The 18376-nt window shown below is 35.6% G+C and overlaps 1 protein-coding gene across 1 annotated transcript in view; it reads right to left on the bottom strand.

Annotated features, from left to right (window-relative positions):
* CPD (carboxypeptidase D) overlaps positions 1-18376 on the bottom strand; it is a 71280-nt gene that overhangs the window by 27548 nt on the left and 25356 nt on the right. The window contains exons 4-10 of the mRNA XM_049789691.1: positions 17999-18168; positions 16679-17028; positions 16083-16274; positions 14158-14325; positions 8352-8461; positions 3247-3349; positions 2116-2258 (exon numbers count right to left, since the gene is read on the bottom strand). Of these exons, the coding sequence (XP_049645648.1) occupies positions 2116-2258; positions 3247-3349; positions 8352-8461; positions 14158-14325; positions 16083-16274; positions 16679-17028; positions 17999-18168 (1236 nt within the window). The remainder of the gene's footprint in view (positions 1-2115; positions 2259-3246; positions 3350-8351; positions 8462-14157; positions 14326-16082; positions 16275-16678; positions 17029-17998; positions 18169-18376) is intronic.

Here is an 18376-nt window from a genome sequence, read left to right as displayed (position 1 = left end):
AATTCCAACACACAAGCTTTCTGCTCCTAAGAAGCAGATAGCTCAGTGGTGGAAAGCCAGAAACGCAAGAGAGCATTTTCCTAAGACCTGGGACTTTTTTTTATTAGAAAGAATCCATACCACACCCTGGAGTGGATAATAGGGAGGGACCTGGGGTGGAGAATAGGGAGGAACCTGGTTAATCCAACAAGTTGTCAATAATGTAAACATATGGAACAAATAGAAATTCTAAATATTAAAGATAGCTAAATGAAACGTGTCTAATAAAAATTTCAGTTTCTGAAAGGCTAGTTTTCAGAGGAAAGGTTTGTGTTTAGAATGAGGAATATAAGTAACACTTTAAACTTTACACATTGGACAAGTTCAAATTACAGAATGTTCTACAATAAAACTGTCCTGGTTTCTTTTTCTTTTTCTCTTGTTGGTTTTTGGGTTATACCCAGCAGCGCTCAGAGGTTACTCCTGTCTCTGCACTTAGAAATCAGTTATGGCAGGCTCAGGGGACCAAATGGGATGCTGGGATTTAAACCATCCTGGGTCGGCTGCATGCAAGGCAAACGTCCTACCACTGTGCTATCTCTGGCCCCTGTCCTAGTTTCTTTTAAAAGGAAATGTCATTTAAATAAAACTAGAAAGACTAGTCTAAATAAAATGAGCAAAAAAGATATAATAATCAAATGCAATATATGAACCCTCATTAGATCTTGGTTCTAAATCATAGCTACACCAAACATTTTGGGGACATAAAGGGAAAATTTGTTATGTTTTGTTTTAAAGAATTTTAATGCTGTGCAAAGTTTTATTTAAAGAATCAAAGTATCTGGACACAGAGATGACTGCTGTCTTGCAACCAGAAATTGGGCTCTTACTTAGAAGTCAAAAAGCAAATGACTTATTATCTTCTACTAAGCAGGGTAAAGGGTATCAAAAGCAAGGGAATGATACTGGTGCTCCATCTCTTCCACCAGAGCCTCTGGCAGATCCCATTTCATCCTCATCATAAGTAAGAAATTTGAGTATGTACTAGATACTAGAAAATATTAGCAAATTATAGTTAATTTTCTTAGATGAGATCTTAATATCTGGACATGACTTGTATAAAAATGTTCTTATTTTCAGAAGAGCCATTCTAAAGTATTTGTCAGGATAACACCTAGAATTTGTATTGAAATAGTTTAGCAAAAAATATCTTTGCATGTATAATTCATATAGAAATAAAGCAAATTTAGCAAAATTTTAAGAATTATCAAATATAGATGAACAATAACTATTTACTTTTTTTCTATTTATTAAAATTTTTAGGAATAAAATTTTTGTTTTTTTATATTAATATCTTTATTTAAACACCTTGATTACAAATGATTGTAGTTGGGTTTCAGTCATGTAAAGAACACCCCCCTTCACCGGTGCAACATTCCCATGGAATAAAATTTTTAATAAAATTTTTTAATTAGTATAAAAACTCACTGGCTTATGTCATTTCACTCAATAAAAAAAGAATGAAGATAAATTCTGACACAAAGCATTAGATTATTCTAATAACCATATTAGCTATGCTAATCAAATACTATGTTTCTCATAGTATACTAATTGGTTACCATGTACATGTACACATGTAAACTGTACATCCAGTTTATGTTAACTTTTTTTATAAAAATAGGGTAAAAGTGATCAGTAGCCACTCAGAAAACATTAGCACATTACTTAATCATTTCCAACTCTTTCCCACACATTGAAATACTCATTTTCATCAATGAACTTTCTATATCAGTACATTAAAACCTTAACAGACCAAATTAAAATTCAAAACTGTGGGGCCAGAGTGGTAACACAGTGGCAGGGTATTTGCCTTGCAAACAGCCGTTCCAGCACAGGCAATGTTTCAAATCCTGGCATCCCATACGGTCCCCTGAGCCTGCCAGGGCAATTTCTGATCTCAGAACCAGGAGTAACCCCTGAGTGCTGCCAGGTGTGGCCCAAAAACCAAATAAATAAATAAATAAATAAATAAATAATAAAATTCAAAACTGTATTCTAAAATCATCCCATAAAACCGCATGTACAGATAAATCTTGTCCTTGGAAAAATTACTACATGTCACTTCTGAATAAGTACCTGCTTCATAAATTGGAGTAGAGATCTTCTATTCTGTTCCCAATATTTTGGCAAATCTTTCTCAAATGGGTATTTCACACAACCTAGTTCAATTGTCACTTCAAAACAATTTGTTTGTAAATAATTCCAGTCTTGCATACCACCTAAAAGATAAAGCAATTAAAATCAATAGCACTGAAAAAGTTTTAATTAGCCCAGACCTCAAAGGTAAATAGCAATCCTAATAAAAAAGATTTTATCTTCTCTCAGTACTGTTAGAAAAGCAATTAATATGAGCACTCTTTGATTTCTATGATAAAAGCAAATCACCTGCTGAAGAAAAACAACAAAAGAACCAGAGAGATAATAGAGTGGGTAGGGTACTTGCCTTGCACACAGTAAAACCCAGGTTCAACTCCCCCAGTACCCATTAGATCCCCAAGTCCCACCAAGAGTCATTCCTGAGCTCAGAGCCAGGAATAAGACCTAACCACTGCTAGGTATGGCCCCAAACAAACAAAAAGAAAAATTCAAGTATAACTTACACTTTTCATATTAACACACCTGAAGTGTTTTGCAATAGCCTAAAGTCAGATGTGATACTTCCATCAAATATGAATACATGATTTTTAATAATCAAAGTGCATTAAAAATAGGAGAGTTAAAATGACTCAAACAATGTATTTAAGGTGTGATTTTTTCTCAAGCATTGCCATTCAAGAGGGCAGAAAAAAAAAATCGAGCAAGTTATTTGGCCTTAATTTAAAAAATAGTAGTTTTTAAATTAACAGTAGTTAAGGAGCAATAGTACAGTGAGTTAGGCATCTACTTTGCACAAATCAACTTGGGTTTGATTCCTGCATATCATATTGTCTCCACACCTGCCAGGAGTGATTCCTGAAGCACAGAGCCCAGAGTAATCCCTGAACACTGATGGATATGGCTGTAAAACAAATTTAAAAAACAACAAACAAACAAACAACAACAAAAATAGCTCATGGGTCTGGAACTTGCCCAGCACTCAGTCTATCCAGATTTGATCCCCAGCACCACAGATGATCCTCTCAAGCCCCAATCTGGGCACAGACCCAGGAGTAAGCACTGACCCCTGCCTATTATATCCCCAAACCAAATCCAAAAAACAGTATTTACCTGGGACACTATACCAACTAGCTCCATTTGTTATCCCATGAGGAAAATATTCATTAGGGTACATATTGTTGCAAGGTCTACCTTGGTACATCTGGGAATTTTCCTAAAAAAAAAAAAAAAAACAAAGAATACTACTTGCATTAATCTGTATATATATCAGAAAACATAAAAGAATAAGGGAAATAATAAAAGCATCTAATAATAGGGACTGTGAAATGGTGGCAATGAGGTTGATGCAGCCATGAAAAGCAACAAGATTCTTCAAAGTATAATTTTCTATGCTGAGTTTATTAATTTGTTTTGGTAGCAGGGATCAAACCCAGGCCCTTCCACACAAAGCTGCATTCTACGTTTTGATTTTTTTATTGTAGAATTTATTACCTACTTTTAAAATCAAAATTAAATATGCTCTGTAAAAGAAATATCAAAGCCTTCATTTATTTTTCAAAATTATAAAACCAACCCTCTTCAAAAAGGTTTATCTTCATAGCTCATATTTTTAACTTTAAAGTCAAGAGAATATAGTTTGCATACAGTGTGGAGTAAGCACTTTGTCCTCTAACTTCAGGTGGTGGGGAACACAGACTGTACCTGTGTACTCTCTCCACAAGGTATAATCCTCTTACAACTGGCAGCATCCTTTCTCTCCTAAGAATAATGCACAATGCAATGTCCCTCATAACTCTGTGTCCATAACATGTGTGCCCATACCATGTGCTCAAAGGAGATAAAAAAAAAAAAAACTGCCAGGGAGGCTCATATATACCCTATTATTAAATCTAGAAAGATTACTTGTGAGTAGCATCTAGGACAGGGTTCTCAAACTCGCAGCCTGCGGCCGTTTGCGGCCCTCTGTACAACATTTTGTGGCCCTGCCCTAGAGGAATCTTTTTTTTGTTTTGTTTTGTTTTAGTTGTTTGGGTCACACCCCCCAATGTTCAAGGCTTACTACTGACTTTGCACTCAAGGATCACCCTGACTTTGCCTCCTGCGGCCCCCAGGTAAATTGAGTTTGAGACCCCTGATCTAGGAGAAATTTTCTAAAAAATTTAAACTTTGAGGGACCAGGGAAACAGTCCAGGGATTAAAGTGCTTATCTAGGTTCAAATCCAGCACCACATAAAGTCCCCTGAGCACTGCCAGGAGTAATTCCTGAACATAGAGCCATGAGCAAGGCCTAACACTACTGATATATCTCTCCAAATCAAAATTAAACAAATAAATAAATCTATGGAATATAGACAAAATAGTATCACTGTTTTATACACAGAGGTGAAAATATTAAATAAAAAATTAAAAATAGCAATTTTCTACTTCCTATAAAGAATCAGAATTTATATTCTTCTGACAAATTAATTTAAAAAACAACATCTTCCATAAATTTTAAATATCAACCATTCTCTCATCAAATGAAAAATATTTTGTATTATTAAAATTATTGCATATGTACTCTTTTGCTTTATTTTTATTACTTTATTTAAGCACCATGGTTTCAAAATTGTTCATGATTGAGTTTCAAACAACATACACCGCCCTTAATCAATGCACGTTTCTCATCTCCAATTTCCCTCTCGCCCTCCTAATTTTTTTCCACTCGGGATTTGCATGTAGCTTTTATGTCTCCACCTCTTCTTACATCAATACCTCTATCAGCTTAATTATCATATATTGTATAGATAGATTATGTTCTAGAACACTATATATCACAAACTTGCAAAACAGTTTATAAGCTTCAAGTATAAAATAGACATTTTAAATATATTTTCTACTACATTTTCCTACATCTAAAAGGATAAGTATGAATCCAATAAAAGACACCATAATTCTATAAAGTCACTATTAACATTTTGACTTTATTCTTCAGAGTGCTAAAAATCAATGAAGATAACAGAAGAAAAGTTGGTAGAAGATATATTCATTGTCCTAGGAAGTTTATTCTAATAACTAGGTCAAAAATGGACCAAAGCCAGTAAGAATCCTCAGAGTGCTGCTAGAAATACCCAGTTAGGAGATGAGCACCTAGGAGACTGTGGTAATTTGACTTTATCAAATTGATATGCTTTATCATCTCCTTTAATTCTCACTACTCTGGTCATTTTTAAGACCTATTAAAAATTTCAAGCAAGGGGCCGGCACGGTGGCGCTAGAGGTAAGGTGTCTGCCTTGCCAGCACTAGCCTAGGATGGACCGAGGTTTGATCCCCCGGCGTCCCATATGGTCCCCCAAGCCAGGAGTGACTTCTGAGCGCATAGCCAGGAGTAACCCCTGAGCTTCACCGGGTGTGGCCCAAAAATAAATAAATAAATAAATAAGAAAAAAAATTTCAAGCAAGAGGTCATATACATATAGTAGGGAATTGCCATGACTGTGTGACATTGAGATAGTGATCATTACTGAAGACTTTCATGACAGGTATGTCAGAGGCCATTAAAGGTCCTGTGAGAGCATCACAGAAATGTATGTCTTTGGGTTGAAGCCGAGAAGAATGTAAATCAGATCAAAATTAAATAAAATGAAAAGAGACTAAAAAACTAGAGATTACGATGAGAATGAAAAGCAGCAGAACTGTAATGGATAGAAGTGCAAAATTAGACTGCTTAATTTTTAACTTGTTGATTCTAAAAAAATGGTGTGCCCAGACAGATTACTATTCCTTAGAGTTAAATAATAGATGTATCCCCCTGTTAGAAACTCTAAACCATCACACATGATCCACATGTAAGGAATAAAGGGGAGGGACAAGTTGAAGCAATGAAAACCATGTCTGGTGAGCAATTATTCTGTGTTTACAACTAAAAGAGTCAATAGTAAAAGCAAAATCTGAAATAACAAGTTTAGTTCCCAAGACTCAAACTCAGTGTTTTCTGAAGACAATTTTAAATTACATTTTCAAATTAACATACACATACAGAAACAGAAAAACTTTTATTTTATTTTAAATGTATATTCATTATAGTAACAGACCTAAATTAGTATGTTTTCCCCTGCCATTTTTTACTATAGGTTCTCAAATACATAGATGGCTTGGAGTAAAAAGCTGATACTATTTATTAATAAATAGTAAAAAAAAATTTTTTTTTGGTTTTTGGGCCATACCTGGTGACACTCAGGGATCACTCCTGGCTATGTGCTCAGAAATCGCTCCTGGCTTAGGGGACCATATGGGAAACCAGAGGATCGAACTGCGGTCTGTCCTAGGCTATGTGGGCAAGTCAGACGCCTTACTGTTGGGAGCCAGTGCTTCCTTGTAGAAGCTTGACATGAGCACAGCCATTTTAGACTACAGCAGCCATTATGCTGCAAGCCTGTCCTCTAGTTGAACTGTAACTTGAATACATGTCAGATGGCCATAAAATAATGCAGACCACTAATTGCAAGCCTGAGAAATTCGCTGATGGCATCTAGGTACTCCCTAATGGGATGATCTGGACAACTTCAACACAGGAGCTGTTATGGTTGCACTAGGTACGGGCTAACATGGAATGTTTGGAAAGAATGCAAAGCATTGTACACGTGACCCTCCCTTTGTGATTTCTTACTATATAAGCTTTGTTAGTTCTGAAAATAAATGCCACCTTGATCAGAATTTTTGCCTTGGTGGTCCCTCTTTCTCTCCCATTCTCTTCATACTTGAAGGCCCTTTCCACGACCCGCGAATAAACTGAAGCCATGGGTTGGCTCACCTTACCACTTGTGCCACTGCTCCAGCCCCAATATATAGTAAAATTTTAATTCTTTATAGTCTTAGCAGTGCCTCTTACAACTAACTCTGCTCACTACATCTGCTGAGATGAGTCTATCATTTCCCTCCTTTCAATCTCTTCATTCCTTTGCAGCTATTACTATTATAATGACTGGGGGCGTTAGATACTGATGGTTATGTTGTTCCCCAACTCAGCCAAAGTGGTCACACTCATGTAGTTGTGGTGCCAGCACACATTCTGGTTGTAATGCTGGTTCAGGAATTGCTCATTCTCCCCAGGGAGGGAGGGTAAAGGGTGGACTCCAGACCATAGTACTCACCCATTTATTCATTGTGGTGCTCATGTATCTCTCACTTTCTCACACACACTCTCTTATACACACACACACACACACACACACACACACACACACACACAGATATATTAGTCCAGCATTAGTCGATGAGTTTATTAGAGAGAGAGAGAGAGAGAGAGAGAGAGAGAGAGAGAGAGAGAGAGAGAGAGAGAGAGAGAGAGAGAGAGAGAGAGAGAGAGATTTATTAGTCCAGCATTAGTCCATGAGTTTATTCCCTGGAGTTGGCAGAATACGTGGCACACTGCTGTGGCACCAGGGATTTCAGAAGCAGAGCTGCTGGAACCTGTCTCTGTTATGTGGCCAACTCCAGGAAATAAACTCATGGACTAATGCTTTTGAGGCAGGCATGTTAGCCCGGGTCAGCTTTCCTGGCACCCAGCATTGTTCTTTCTTTGGTCTGTTAATATGCTGAGCTACACTGATTCCTTTTCAAATATTCAAACAGAAAGCAGCCATGGATGATAAGTACATAAATCAATGTGGCTAGGTGTCAACAGGCAGTCAATAAAAAAGGTCATAGGCTAGATGTGGACCCAGGTAGATCTCAGGAAGAGTTCGTCAACCTGGGACAATCTACTTTAATAACTTAAATAAATATCAACTAAAATAAATAAGGTTTTTTTTTAAATAGTTGTCTATTTGCCATGTACAGTGATAAAAATTCTAGAAGAAAAGACGTCTCTTGAGCTTATAGGCTAAAGAGGATAGACCTGTAGTATGTTTAAAAATGAGGTGCATTCACAGAAGGAAAAGAGAAAGGCTACCTAAAAGGAATAATGAAAAGTTTAGCCAGGAAGAAAGCACATGACCTGAATACTGCAGAAAATAATTTGGGGATGGGAAGAAAACTGGGGTCTTGGTCAAGGGAAGGGGTCTCTGGAGAAGAGATTGGGCCTCAATAACTCAATCATAAATAATTTTGTCATTTGATAATTCATGGTGATTAAATAAGTTTAAAAAACCATTTAACAATATTAAAAATAATTTAAGTGCAAAAATAAGAGAGAAGTAATTTTACAATATCCTATGAATAAACACAAGCCTACCTTTGAATAAGCAAGTGCTATCTGTTGAAACACGGCATCATCTGGTGACCTACTGTACATGGCAATCCCTTGTTCATCATCATCAAAAGGGTAGTTGACGACTAAAGAACCTTTAAATTTAGGAAAAGAAAAATGAATTATCATGTTACTTGTCTTTAGGTGTTTCAATAACATAAAGATTTTCACAATATTGCCAGAGACAGAAAACTGAAACAATTTTCCCAAGGCCAAATTATTTTAATTAACTTTATTTACATGATTTACAAAGGTGTTGATAAAAGAGTTTTAGATATTCAATATTCCAACTCGAAACCCACCACAGTGCCTATGTCCCTCAACTCCAGCTTTCCTTCTCTCTACTCACCCTGCCTTCTGAACAAGCTCTTTTTAAAAAAAATTTTTTTACTTAATATAGTTTGGGTTTCATGATTAGACTTTTTATCTATTTTGTTTTATCTATTTTGTTTGGGGGCAACATCCAGAGATGCTCAGGGCTTACTCCTGGCTCTGAACTCAGAGATCTGATCCCCGCGTAGATGGGGTAGTGGGATCAAACCAAGGTCAGTTGCATGCAAAGCAAGTGCACAGCCTGTTATATTATCTCTTTGGCCACAACTTGTAAGTTTATTCATACAAGTTTGATGTACATAGTTATCTCACTTCTACATCACCGAAATGTTCAGGAACCACAGTTTTGTTATTGTCAATTCTCTTTCTCATTGTCTGCCCCCACTTCCCTGCCTCCCAAAATTAATTTTTTTTAAATCTTTGTTTTGTTTTTTGGTTTGGGGTCCACACCTGGTGTTCAGGGCTTAATTCCTGCTGATGATCAGGGAACCATATGGGGTGCCAGGGACAGGGAACAAATCCTGGTGGATCACTTCCAAGGCAAGCATACCTGCTGTAACATCACTCTGGCCTCCCAATGGTAATTCTTACAACAGAAAAATCAAAGTGGGTAGATAAGTGAGAATGCAAAGCAATATAAATTACCTATGAGGTGACTTAAATGTTAAGGACTTAAGAATTTACCTGAATTTATAAGATATAATTTTTTTTTTTTTGGTTTTTGGGCCACACCTGGCGGTGCTCAGGGGTTACTCCTGGCTGTCTGCTCAGAAATACCTCCTGGCAGGCACAGGGGACCATATGGGACACCAGGATTCGAACCAACTACCTTTGGTCCTGGATCAGCTGCTTGCAAGGCAAACACCGCTATCTCTCTGAGCCCTATAAGATATAATTTAAGTCAGAAATAAAACTAAAAGTATACTGACTTCCTTGGAACATAAATTATTATTTTTATCATTTATATAAATTTATATTTATATGTATTTATATGTATTAATATGTATATATTAAATTTTATATTTATATTGCATTATTTATATAATTTGTTCAAATAAATTATTTATTTAATAAAATTCAGACAATCATAAGGTCATGGAATTTGGGGGGTGGGTGGATGCTTGGAGCCACACTCAGCAATGTCCAGGGGTTATTCCTGATTCTATATCCATTAGTGACTTCTGCTAGTGCTTAGGTGCTTAGAGGACCATATTTAATGCTGACAATCTCATAGAGGTCAGCTAATAAGAAGGGACTCTTAGAGTACAATAAACTCTCCTCTGAATGTGATATCTAAAGCAGAGATGTTAAATAACTTATAGATAGTAGTCAGTCCTGACCTACACTCAGAAAAAAATACTAAAAATTTCTTCTAGGTCTGGTAATGTAGCTTAGTGGTAGAATACAATGCTTTGTGTATATAAAGCCCTGGGCTCTATTTCTAGGAACTACGACCTCCACTGAAGTATTGGGGATTAGAGTGATAGTCCCCAGGACTGGAGCAGATGCCTAGCATAGTGAGATTCTACAATCTATTCCTGGCACCACATACCTTTCCCAAAAGAATGGCTAGGTATAGTTCTGGTATAGACCCTAAACATCTGTGAAAAAGCCCCACAAAATATAAAAAAAAAAGATACAAATATATAAATAAAAATATCTTATGTTCATATCAGAAATGAATCAATTGGAGTTACTTGGCCTCAGATAGAAAGATGCTTTAAGGGGCCAGAGAGATAGCATGGAGGTAAGGCATTTGCCTTGCATGCAGAAGGACGATGGTTCAAATCCCAGCATCCCATATGGTCCCCCGAGCCTGCCAGGAGCAATTTTTGAGCATAAAGCCAGGAGTAGCCCCTGAGTGCTGCCGGGTATGACCAAAAACAAAAACAAAGACAAAAAAAAAAAAGATGCTTTAAAAACATATGCTTAGAGCCCTATGCCATTCTCTTTATGATCCCCAGAGGCTATAAAACAGAGAGGATGCTTTCCAGGCAATACCCCTGAGCTACACAGGCTCATTTCTCTACCAGGTGATCAAATCTTTTATTTTCCTGTTAGTTATATTGTTTATATTTGTCTACCTGTACATTTATTCTTTGCCCTTTTTTTTGTTTGTTTGTTTTTTGTTTTTTGTTTTGTTTTTGGGTCATACCCAGCGGTGCTCAGGGGTTACTCTTGGCTGCCTGCTCAGAAATAGCTCCTGGCAGGCACGGGGGACCATATGGGACACCGGGATTCGAACCAACCACCTTTGGTCCTGGATCGGCTGCTTGCAAGGCAAACACCTCTGTGCTATCTCTCCGGGCCCATTCTTTGCCTTTTTATCATACCAATTTGTGGGCATTCAAATGAAGGAATTCAACTTGAATTCAGATGAAGAATCCCGTGATAACAAGAAGTGACAAGTATTTGCTTTTTTAAAAAATGCCTTTAAGAAACAAATATGAGGAACTATGATTATGCTAGTCCCTAAAATAGTTCTAACAAAAACAAGAGTGCTTCAACATATCATCACAATTTCTAAAAAAAAATTTCATTTAACCCAGAATCTATGACCCACATCTCAAATTTTAATAAGAAAATAATCAGTGGGCCCGGAGAGACAGCACAGCGGCGTTTGCCTTGCAAGCAGCCGATCCGGGGCCAAAGGTGGTTGGTTTGAATCCCGGTGTCCCATATGGTCCCCCGTGCCTGCCAGGAGCTATTTCTGAGCAGGCAGCCAGAGTAACCCCTGAGCACCACCGGGTGCGATCCAAAAAAAAAGAAAGAAAGAAAATAATCCACATCAGCTTGCTCTTCTGCCTATGTTCCCTTGAACATATATCTCATTTACTCATCTATGTTTCATTGCTTGCTTGATTCCATTCTTAGAAGCCCATGTTTTCTCTTGAACACATACTTTAATCTCTCCCCTCCCATCTTTCTAAATAGGCTTCAATAAAAATTATCTTGTTTCACACACACATCAACTTCTATGAATATTAGCAACAAAAGTAAAAATAAAGATAAATGTAATCATTAAATTTTAAAACTTTTCTATATCTGTTATTTATAAAGTTAAAATAAAGCCTATAAACAGGAGCTAAGAAAAGGAATATGGAACAAATTTTCTTGGGGTCAGAAAAATGTTTTGAAACTTAATGGAAATGGTGGTTACATAATATTGTGAACACATTAAACATCACTGAATTTTTCATTAACATGATTACTTTTACCTTATATGAAGTTCATCTCAAAATAAGCACCAGTACTAAAATTTATAAAGGTTATCCTGTATTTTCCTATTGTCTTTAAAAATTCTTCAAAATTGTTGAAGGCAAAGACAAGGAAGGTCCTCTGAATTTCTTTGCCAATGTTTTAAAATTAAATTAAATGCTTTTGGATGAAGGGAGAAAATTATACTATGGAAAGGAACATTTACAGTAGTAAATATGCCTATCTTCCATCATGTGAAAATCTGTACATTATTTTAGCTGAAATGGTACTTATAATACATTTTCAGATTTTGCCAATTTGACATATGACTTATTCTAACACTAAATTTACAAACAGTTTTGTTGATGGGGCGAGTTGGGAAAAGACTGACTACGCTGAAGACCCATAAGAATAATTTTAAAAGCTAAAAGAATTCTATCAAATATTATGCAAAATACAAAAATATTTTAAAAGAAATTTAAAGTTGCCAATCAAGCTGTAATCTCATAGTTCTCATCTGAATCTTTAAGAATCAATCACCCACAGAAATATTTTTTCTATTATTGGGAAACTTTCCAAGTAAAGTTTTTGGAGAATTTCAATTTTACTACTTTTTTTGGGTGAGGGGCTACAACTATAGTGCTCAGAGCTTACTTCTGGTTCTGAGCTCAGGTACCACTCCAGTCAGTGCTCAAGGACTAGATATGGTACCAGGGATTGAACCCAGGAAGGTGCATGCAAGGCAAGCATTCTAGCCACTGTACTAGCTCTCCAGTCCTCACTTTCCTTCCTAAATTTAAACATTCCTAAAAGTGTACTGTTCTTCTTAAATAGCAGGTTTATTTATTTTCCATCATATTTTAACACTGAAGTTTAATTTGAGCATTCCAACAAATATTGACATGAAATTCTTTCCTCACAGCAGCCAGTCCCCACTCATCTCCACCTCTCTCCACTCCAGTCCAAAACATTCACTAGTTTGCTCTCTAAAATTTTATATTTACCTATTCTAAGTATTTCATATAATTCTACAATATATAATCTTACAACTAGTTTCTATCACAGCATAGTATTTCCCAAGTTCACCTGTAGAGCATACATTAGTACTTTATTCTTCTTTATTAACAGCACTTCTTACATAGCTAGGCCACATTTTATTTATACCTCAGTCAGTAGATGGATGTTTGGGTTGTTTGTATTTCTGGTTAGAATAAATAATGTTACTATGAATATTCAAATGCAAGTTTACAAGTGGCTATGTGTTCAATTCCTTTAGATGCTGACATCTTCAGTCTTAATCACACTAGAATTATGTTGGACACTGATGATTCTTAATCTCGACCTATTCAACCATCCTTTCTCACTAAATAAGACAGGTAAGTAATTTCACAAGTACATGGGAATAAAGACACTGTACTGTAAGTAAAGATACAATATTTTAAAACTAAATCTACAGAAGATTTTGGTAAAATAATTACTCAACATTTGGATCTGTTAGTGTTCCATTTCTATGAGTGACAAAGGGGGCACCAAACTCTCAGTGAAAGATACAAATATGTAATACTTGAAGAAATGAGAGAAAGAAAGAGTGCGAGAAAAAGAGTCAGACTGGTGAAAGGATGGATTTTGGAACATTGTATGACTGAAATTCAATCATAAACAACTTTGTAATTATATATTTCATGGTAATTAAATTTTAAAAATTATTAACTTGCCTTGCACACAGCCAACCCAGGTTTGATCCCTGACATCCATATAGTCAGTTCCCTTAGCCTGCCAAGAGTAATTTCTGAATGCAGAGCCAGGAGTAACCCGAGTGCCACTGGGTTTGGCCAAAAAAAAAATTAAAGATCTTTTAAAAATAAGAATGTCAGAGAGGGGGCTGGAGAGATAGCATGGAGGTAAAGCGTTTGCCTTTCATGCAGGAGGTCATCGGTTCGAATCCCGGCGTTCCATATGGTCCCCCGTGCCTGTCAGGAGCAATTTCTGAGCCTGGAGCCAGGAATAACCCCTGAGCACTGCTGGGTGTGACCCAAAAACCAAAAACCAAAAAAAAAAAAAAAAGAATGTCAGAGAGAACAGGGAAACAGTAGGAAAAGGGAAAACAGTCTAAAAGCCATGAGAAAAAACTCTTTGTTGGCCATAAAAAGCAATAAAGTAACAATTTTAAGAAGGCCTAAAATCAGAAACATAAAATTGCACCATAATTTTCAAATGCTCTCAATATTAATTGATTAGTAGCATATCAAGATTCTATTACCTCCGTGAAGATTTGCTGACAATACAAATGGAAATGACTTCATCCAGCTCATCACAGCAATAGTCTCTGGTTGGGTAGGATCTGTAATCTGAATGAACTGATCTGGGAAATTCCGGTTCAGGTCAAAGTTGTTGCTGTTGTTTCTGCCAATTACACTTAATGAATCCCCTGTTTGATAAAAAAAGATTCTAAGTTATGTTTTACTTATATTTTAATCCAGCATACCACTTCAGATATATTAAAAGATATCAGGTTTCACAATGATCAATCACATGATAAATTGGGTAGGGGTGGCTCCAAACCCAGCAGTGCTCAGGAGCTTTTCCTAGCTCTGTGCTCACGAGTGACCCCTGCTTGTTACCCATACAAAAGATTCAAGGCAAAATGCCTCACCTTCTGTTTAGATCTCTGACCCTCATACAATCAAAATGCATCTTTCTTACACTGTGCATTTACAAAAGATACCTGTTATTGTTATTTGTTTGGGGGGCACAACTGGCGATGTTGAGGGGTTACTCCTGGCTCTGCCCTCGTGAATCATTCCTGCTAGTGCTCAGGAGACCATATGGGATGCAGGAATCAAACCCAAGTCCATCCTGGGTCAGCCATGTGCAAGGCAAACACGCTACTACTGTACTATCTCTCTAGCCCCGGCCCTTAAAATTTTATTTTCTAGATACATTCCAAATTTCTGAAGGTCCCAAGACTACTCCCTGAAATACTCATTCAATTCTTTGAGCCTGAAATATTCATCATCCAAATGCTGCTTAGGAACCACCAGGCATGTATTGAGCCCTGAAATCTTTTGAACAGAAGATAAAATCATTGTCCTTGCCCAAAGTTTTCAAAAATTCAAACTATATTAAAGTATTACTTAATTGTAATAATAAACATATAACACGATCACAATGTTGAGTGGGTATTATTGATACAAAAAGAGGACTCCATATTGTAGTAGTACACAATAAGGTATCATAATAAAACTAATGAAATGAAAATTGTCATATGTCAAAAAATAAAGTTAGTCAAAACATAAGCTGGAAGTTTAACCTAATGGAGAACAGTGTAATTTAAAATTATTCCAATTTAATATAGAGTAGAAATTTATGAGGGTTCATAATATAAATTTACAAAGAAAGAAGAATAATACTCAGGCCACTAATGGTAAACAGTCCCACTTTTCAGAAAGGTCTATGAAATAATATGGGAGATTTGTTAGGGTGACCAAAAATTAGGTCTTAAGATAAATATTTTAACATATGTGAGTAAATTAAACCCAACATATATTACTAGATTCTGTCAGTGAGAACTTTGTTAGTAATCCATGTAACTTCATATTTGCATAAAAGTACATAGTCTACTCACTGCCACAACTGCCTTGAAGAATTAAGGAATTAAAAAGACTGATTCTCTCTCTACAAAGATTCTGGCATAAGGTGACCTAAAGGTTACTCTTCCTGCCATCACTCAGGAAAAATGGGCTTTCCCAGAGGAGGTAGAAGAACAGGAAGTCAAAAACTTAGCAGATTTAGAATATATGTGAAGATAAGGTGGGAGTCAAACAATTACTAGTTTCAAAATCTTTTTGGTTATTTTTCACTTATGAGATTAAGTGTTTCCTCCACCCCAGAGCAGTATCTCACAAGTAACTTAATAAATTAGTAAATAAGTTAATATGATTACTGTTAAATGGAATAATATGTAAAACAAATTATTTTTAGCAAATAGGAGCCATCATTAAAGTGAAAACTCCGTTAAATATAAACTTGATCACATCATTGAATGAACTAATCTAACAAAAGCTAGAACCAATTAAAAATTATAAGAAAAAAAGAAATTCCAAGAAAATAATTCTCTTTTATCTTTAAATAATCAAACCACCTGATATTTTTAAAAAATCTTAAACATTAATAGTTATTACTTACCTTCCTGGGCCTTTTCATATCCATCAGGATTCATGGATGGCATGAGGTGAATTCTAGTACTACGAACCAAATCTGTTACTTCGGGGTCTGTTCCAAAATTCTTACAAAGATATTCTATGAGGTTTAATAACAATTCTCTTCCAACCACTTCATTTCCATGCATATTCCCAATGTACTTAAATTCAGGTTCACCTGAAAACAAAATTAGCACAGGAAACTTTTTTTTTCTTTCTTTACAGTGATCATGGGCTCTATTTTTCACCCAATATATATTTATACTCTGAACCAAAGATATAAGGAAAAAGAGATTCTACAAAAAAGCTGGGAAAACATACTGTAAAGTGGCATCCTTACTAATAGAAATGTCTGAACAGACATACATTTGTACAAAATATTATATGAAAATAAAATTACTACCAGAATCTAACCTATGCAATATATTATACAATATGGGTTATCAAATTTTTATTTTCCTTTTCTTAAAAAATACTGGGCTTCAGTTCTAGTTATACATATTAAAAGTGACCTTTTGAGGTGAAATACATTCATATAGTACACAACTGAGGCACATTACTGAAAGGTGCCACATCAATTACCTGGTTCATGTACACCTGGGTTGTCAGATATCTCCATTACGTAAAGTTCTCTTGATTCTACTGATTTTCCCAATGAATAAAGCCGGGTGATGTTAGGATATTCATTAGCAAACCTTCTCAAGAAGATTTCCATATCAGGGAAATGGTGGTGGTGAAAGTCCTTTGGCTGAATTGGCTCAGGGGAGGATTTTGTTCCAGGAGGAATATTCAGTATCGTAACTGTGCTAGCAGTTGTTACAGTCTCTGTTGTGTCATGAATCATTGGAGTCACGGTTGGCCGAAGGGAAAAATTCACTTTTGTGGCTGGTCCTTCTTTCACTATTATATTATTAACAGTCAGTGGCATATATCTAAAAATTATTTTTTAAAAAAGATGTGCTGGGTTAAAACACACAATGACGTAACAGTATATACATCTTTTTATTCTTTTAAACTTAGTGACCTATCAAAACTCAAATGAAATAAAGTAGAGGAAAACATGCAAGACTTTTAGAATATTATATTGAATTCCATATTAAATCTTTAGATAACTATTTTTATTACTATCTTCTCAGGTTTTACAACATTCAAAAATTCTAATCAAAGAATAAAATGCAGCCAGTGGGTAAGGAAAAAAAAAGAGGTGGAGAGAATTAACAAGGACATTGGTGGAGGATACTGAACCCTTTGGGGTGATACAGTGACTGTGTACATTAAAACCAAAAATATATGACCTGAACTATAATAATTTTTTAAAGTAAAACAACAAAATGGAGGAGAGAACACAATGAAAGATGGAAGCCATCAATCTATGGTAGCAGCTGCTACAATAGTCAAAGGAGAGATAAATTATCTAATACTTTGCAATATATTATATTAATCTGATATTCCAACTACTTTACTTCATAAAAAAAAGTTCCAATTTATATTAAAATTATGTAAAACTTATCAAAGTTAGCTTTTAGGGAGGGTTTCAAAAGTGGCAAGTTATTCATTTAATACAGCAGAAAATTGGTAGCAGCACCTCAAAATGTCTTTTATAGAGACTTACTACTCTGTTCAATTAGCTTTAGGGCAATGCACTATACAGCTAACCATCTTTTCAAGGCTTTGATATTTTTTAAATTATGCTTAATATCCTGTCTGTATTACTAGACTATGAGAAAAAGTACTCAGAAGTATTTCTTCATTATAAATAGTGGGGAGGAATCAGAAAACAAAAGGAAAGGTAGGAAGTGCTAAGTAATATGTTTTAAACTATAAATATAATCTATGTCTTAGATTACAAAGTCTTTTATAAACATAGGTTTGATGTTTTAAGAGTCTAATTTAAATTCTTACCCAGTTAAAACTGCTGTAACATTGTAGGTTCCAGGAACAAGCAATCTATGGAAATCACCAAATCTGCCTGTTGTGATATTATGATTAATACCAGCCACTGAGATGGTTGCATTCTCTAAGCCAGATCCTGTTATTGAATCTTTAACAAAGCCTTCCACTCCAATGTGGACCTAAATGAACAAAAATCAAATTAGACTGCTCAGAGACGATCATTTTGGAAGGCAAGAGACCACAACTTTTCTTCATTGATTCTAGAATTTAAAAAAAAAAAAAGGTTACTCCTTCAATCTGAAACATCTTTCAATTCCTTCAAGTTAAAATACAGATAAAAGGACTGAAGAAATAGCACAGGAGGTAAGTATTTGCCTTACATGCAGC

This window comes from Suncus etruscus, chromosome 1, assembly GCF_024139225.1.
Source record: "Suncus etruscus isolate mSunEtr1 chromosome 1, mSunEtr1.pri.cur, whole genome shotgun sequence".
NCBI lineage: Eukaryota > Metazoa > Chordata > Mammalia > Eulipotyphla > Soricidae > Suncus > Suncus etruscus.
Note: the sequence above shows the minus strand (reverse complement) of the source record. Positions and strands in the feature narration are given on the sequence as shown.